The sequence below is a fragment of the Musca autumnalis genome, unplaced genomic scaffold, assembly GCF_047663935.1.
Source record: "Musca autumnalis isolate F117 unplaced genomic scaffold, ASM4766393v1 scaffold_2, whole genome shotgun sequence".
Classification (NCBI taxonomy): Eukaryota; Metazoa; Arthropoda; class Insecta; order Diptera; family Muscidae; genus Musca; species Musca autumnalis.
The window spans coordinates 172,323,091-172,329,140 of NW_027411755.1; the positions used below are offsets into that span (position 1 = coordinate 172,323,091).

General features: G+C 35.2%; 1 protein-coding gene across 1 annotated transcript; it reads right to left on the reverse strand.

Moving 5' to 3' along the window:
* Window positions 1-262: 262 nt before the first annotated feature.
* Window positions 263-6,050, reverse strand: LOC141394855 (putative lipid scramblase CLPTM1). The gene is made up of 4 exons (XM_073969921.1): window positions 5,533-6,050; window positions 2,564-3,268; window positions 1,823-2,083; window positions 263-1,755 (listed from the first exon to the last, which is right to left on the reverse strand). The coding sequence occupies exons 1-4, from the start codon at window positions 5,572-5,574 to the stop codon at window positions 862-864; spliced, it is 1,902 nt and encodes a 633-aa protein (XP_073826022.1). The 5' UTR covers window positions 5,575-6,050; the 3' UTR covers window positions 263-861.

The following is a 6,050-nucleotide window of genomic DNA, read 5'->3' on the forward strand; positions in this document are numbered from 1 at the left end:
TGATTTAATTTAAATTGTTATTAGCTTCATATTACTCATCTTAATTAAGTAGGTCATAGTAGACCTATTTAAACAAATGCATATCTACATTGATGCACGTAATTTCAAAAAGTACATAAAGATAAAGAAGGCAATCGTACGACCACCAATTACTCCATGACTGATTGCTGCCCGACTTACTCTTGGTAACACAATGAAATTTCGTACGAGATAAGATTTTATACTTGATTAAATGAAATGCCACAAAGATAAAGATTCAGTATTTAACTTTCTTGATTTTGTTCTTAATCGTGTTTTCTTTTATTTTTATTCTTGTATGCTTGTTCATTCCTTCTGTTGGGTAATTTCCTAGGGTTTTTTGTTGCTTATTAGGCAGCATATTAAAACTATATGTAGGTATGTTGTAGTAGGTATAAATACTTGTAAATTCCATTTTGTTGAGAACAGATTTGGTACACAAGTGAGTGGTACAAAAACAAAACTAAAAGTAGAACAAACGAACGAATATTGCTATTGAGTTATTATGATATGCGCATTTTAATGCATTTGGAATATGAAAAACAAAAACAGAAAAGAATTACTTTTAAGTTTGGAAAATAAATTAAAAATAAATTGGCATATTAGATGAAAACAACTTCTAATAAGTTTTCCAAAAATACACAAGATCTTGTTTGTTTTTTTGTATTGTTTTTGTTGCTTTAAAAATATAAATTATATGAACTACATGCTGATTAAATATATTTTATACAGATGCAATTCATTAAAATCTCCTAGAAATTTACATTTTCTATAGTAAAATGCTAAAAAAAAACATATTTGTTTAACGCAAATGCTTGTCATAACACTATCATGTAAATTACATTAATCCTTTTTCTTTTCTTGTGCAGTTTTAGGAGTATCCTTGACGGCTGGTGTTGTGCCTTCCAGTTTCTTTTGGGCTGCCTGTTCAGCCATTTCGCCAGAGAAACCGAATTCATTGACACGTTTAAGATCCACACGATATTGCCAACGTTGGTAGAGGAATACGAAGAAGATAATGTCATCGCGGAAGCAACCTAATCTATACATGGTGGGCATTTTTATAACAAATGCAAATATATCATCGATAAAGGTGTTGAGGAATTTATAGGTCATCATGCGCCAAGGCATATGGGCCACCGATTTCAGTTTATAGTTAATAAACAGCTGTGGTGTCATCATAATAAAACCAAATGTCAACAAATAACCATAGAGCATATTCAACACAAACGAGTACCAGCCCTTGTGTTCATTATAGACCAACGAATAGACAAAGTATCCAATTAGCAATGGGAAACAAACCCAGCTCAGATATTTGAAAGCTAAATTATCATATTCTTTGGTTGAGCTCTCCGAATAAGAGCCTTTGTCTTTGAAGGAAATTTTTGGGAACAAACCCAAGATTTTTTGGTCACTGTTATAGTTGATGTCAACCACTTTGTGGATTTTCCACACTTCAATTCCCAAGCCAACAAAACAGGATACACGAATCATGAAATTAGTTTCATTATCCAAAACATAAAGCAGCACGACCAGCGATTGGAATACACCAAAGAAGACAGAACGAACGGAGAGACCTTCAAGAGATTGGCGATTATTCCAGAATTGAATGTCGTTTTTGAAGGCCAATAATTCGAAGACTGAATGCAAGATGGAGACGGCAATTGTCAGACCCAATAAGTAGATATTGGTTTCCAACATGGTTTCTTTGAGGGAATCTTGGTCTTCATCGGATTCCTGAAAAAAAAAATAAAATAAATTATATAAATAGTCTATGTTTCATTTAAAAATAATTTCTTCTTACCTCTGCACCACCTGAAGCCATCAGCTCTCCCAACATATTGCCGGCAAATTTATTCTTCATTTGTTGGGCAGCATACAATTGCCATTTGAACATACCAATGGGTTGGAATGTCAAATGCAATGGCAATTCCGGTGTTGTCTCATTGATGGGATAATAGTCACGTTGCAAATTCCAATAATCATTGATGAAAACAATGGGCAAATAAGTTTTGCCGCCATCAACAAATTTCACATATTCATCCAAAGGTGGTGGTACTGTTCCCTGTAATGTTTACCATTTATTCCAATTAAATAATTTATTAGGCATTTTCTTTTCAATTGTTGATTTTTTCTTCTCGACGTATAGAAGAAGCATTTCGTCACCTAAAATGCCCGAAGACGTAACCCTCAAAACATAATTTTACAAGAGAAGCAAAACCGTTATAAAATGAAAACTGTTTTTATAAAATATCAAGCTTATGGGGGAGAATACTTTGGACATTTCAATCGTGTACGAATGGGAGTAAATAGTGAAAACAAAACCGTTTAAACGTTTTATTTTACAAAAAATCTGAAATCTTATCACATTTTTCGAAATGCCATTTCCTGAATAGGATAATTATGTTTCACCTAAGAAGCTTGAAATTTTGCCAGAGCATGTATTTTGGCTTTATGTATCAGATTCTATCAAAAAACGAATTTTTATTTTCATGTCTGTTACGTCTTCGGGCATTTCTGGTGACGATTTGTTTACTTTTTTTACCTGTGCCCAATTTGTTTGATCAACAACCAAATTAACAGTTAAATTTTGATGCCAATGCGACACAATGGTGTCCTTCAAATTAGCTTGGGCCAATTCTTGTTCCAGTTTCTCCTTTTCACTTGACAGTAGGTTATAGTTACGATTGACGCGTATCTTTTTGAATTTATTCAAACGTCTGGATTGATAACCAAACACCCCATTACGAGCATAATTCGGTGAATTAGGATCCGGCGATTCACCTTGTTTGGTAACGTATGTATGTAAATAAATGGAGCCGTTATTCATTAGAGATGGTGTAGCCTTAACAGTGGCATGATGATAATAAAGACCATCACGATTTGGCCCCGATCTCCAATCACCGTATACTAAATCTTCTTGCAGCCATAGTAGATTAGATTTTTGTTGAAAATTTACACGATCTGGATCTTCGGACAACCATACATGTAAATCAAAAAGTGTACCATTTTCAAAATAATTCCATGCATGTAATTTGGGTCCACTTGCAGCAGGTGATTTATCATTTGCATTTTGATTGGCAACAGGTTGACCTCTTCTAAAGAATGACGAGACAAAGTATATGATAAGGGCACGTAGAATCAAAGATTTTGTCATGGCAAAAAATGATTCCATTTTAGATTGAGGTTGTTGCTGTTGTTGTTGGCCTTGGCCTTCGACTGGGGCCTCACCATTTGCTGCGGGGGCGACCTTAAAAAGAAGAAGGAGATAAAATTAATAAATTGAATTGAATTGAAAATTAGTTTTATGTGAAAAAGAGGGACCTGGATTTTTAGAGATATTTTTAGAAGCAAAGACGAGAAGAAATGTGAGAAATACGGAACATGTGCAGTAGAACTTATCTATAACCAACGTCCCTATAACAAATTTTCTTTTAGACCAAAAATATAAATCTCTACGCAAAAAAGTTTTATATATAACAAAGTTTCTCTACAGACGTTTAATTTATGTGGTCATGATGAAGCAGTTAGATGAACCTGGAATAAAGATCAAGCTTCTCAAAAGTTTCCTAACCTATAGTTTCCGTAGTCTAGGAAATGCATTAGGTTGTTCCATCAACTTCTTGCCGAATGTGTAACATTCGATCTTTAAGTATGTTTCGCCAGTCATATAAGGAGTTCAAGAATGCGAAGTCATAGTGAAATAGCGAGTTACGTCAGAATAAATGACTACATCGCTGCTAACCCTCTCAATTTTTTTCACTCAAGGAAACTGGGAAAAATCAACAGCAAAGTTTATAGGCACGATTTTCATCAAATGGATGGAGAAAATTGATAGGTCCTTGTATGTAGGCGTCGGAGGACCACAAGTTATCCCAAAATTTAAGTGGAGTCACATTCGTCTATTTATGTATATTATAAGCGTTCGCCAGAGCTGTCTGCCATTGGTTAAGAAATAGAAACAATATCCTCAAGTCGCTAGGAAATCTGTAGGTGCATATTAAGATACCTTGTTGACAATGACATCAATTCCTATTTAATGCCAGTGGTTCCGCTGGGCCTAAGGCTGTCTGGAGTTGGTGTCGGACCGGTAACAACGATATTACAGAAGCATATGAGTCATACTGCAGATGACTGATTCGTTACAGGATATTTGGTCTGCGATTTGAAACGATCCGAATCATATTGACGCTACTGGGATCTGTCCGTCTCAATTCGTACGTGTGTTCTGCTGACCCAACCAATTCAATACATCTTATTTCCACGTCTATTTGAACAAATCCATTTAACTTTGTATTCTTATTCCCATTAGAGGGTGCGGTACTTGCAAGTGAACATGTATTAAGAGAAGAAAAAAGAAAATGTACTTGTACCCAAGATTTGTACCTGTCCATAGGTGAAAGTATTTAATCTTCGTCCAAAACCCGGCTATTTAGAAAAGAAATCATTATTATTTCAAAAATAGAAGTAATAAACAAGGGAATTTTCGGAACCCTAGATGTCCATATCTCGGAAAGTATGGAGGACTACCCCATACATATTTGGAATGTTGTTCCATTCCTGTTTAGCGCCCGGTCCCGGATCTTGACGATATATATATATAGATAGCCCTTGGGGTCCTGAATATAACGATATAAATTTTGTCTTGCACAAGTCCATAGTTCCCGAGATATGGGCCTTCAAAGTTCCACAAATACCAATGGTTATTCTCATATTTTTACAGACGACCAATGCAATATGTATGTGTATCTTTGTAAAGGCCGCATTAAAATTTCCTTTCAAAATTAAAAGTTAAATGAGTGGCCGGCCTTCGGTCGGGAATTTCAGACATTTACCTATGGGCAGGGTCCTACACCGGCTACGCGGTTAAAACTCCCTTTAAAAACTAAATGATTTTTTGTGTGGCCGGCCTTCGGTCGGGAATTTCAGACATTCACCAATGGACACGGTCCAATTCCGGTTAAATGTTCCCTTTAGAAATGGAATGTTTTTCCAACACTCGCTAGTTGGAATCAAAACCTCCAGAGCTTTATGAGAAATATTATTGATATTTACAAAACTTGTGCAAGAAAAAAATTATAGTCATACTCAGGAGCCCTAGGGCTATCTGCTGTCCCTTAACTCGACTTATGCCATGCCATGCAGCGCATATATTTAAATATTTAATAAACTCTTGGCTGGGTTAACAATAAAAATTTCTCAATGGAGACACATGACACGCTAATGAATTTCGAAAATTTGATGCAGCATGACTGACTTTATTGTATTTTGTCTTCATTAAATCTCCAATCATCTAATTATGACTGACTTCATCTAAACTACAGACCGACCGCCACCCGCATAAAAATACCTCAACGTTTGTGTTCCAATTCTAATGACATAAACGTCATAGCCGAGAAATCATAATAAGAGTACGTGTTCATTTCGTTGACGATTACATTGACCTTAACACAATTCCTCCATTCTAACCAAGATTTTTTTCAGTTCACACAAAATATACTTTAATTCACTTACCTCTTGCCCCGCATCTTGAGGTTGTTGCGCTTCTGTGGACATGCTTATCTCTGCTTATTGTAATAATTTATTAATTATATGCGTTCTTTATTCAGGTTTCTCATTGAAAAAATTGCATTTTTTTCTGTTCGAAGAAATTTGCAAACGGTGTATCGTCGTCGAAGTTTGCCTTTTTACACCACCACGTTGTCTTTTCCACTGCTTTCGTTGAAAATCAACAATTTCTTAAACAAAATACAAATGTTGTCTTTTTTATTGGAGGGTTTTATTCGATTTTCTGCCTTACTGCATGATTTGCTGCGGGTATTATTTAACACAGTCTTTTTTCCTTTCTAAATGCAAATCATCATTTGCGGCTTGAAATCTTTTATGAATGATTTTTGCTTAAAATCAGTCACTCTTTCCTCTCTTTTTTTGACAGATTTGTTCTCGGATTGGGGTGAATTCTTTTTGACATATTGGGGTGGTGAATATCTTATCATATGTTAAAAATACCCTGTGAAGTTAGCTGCAATTAC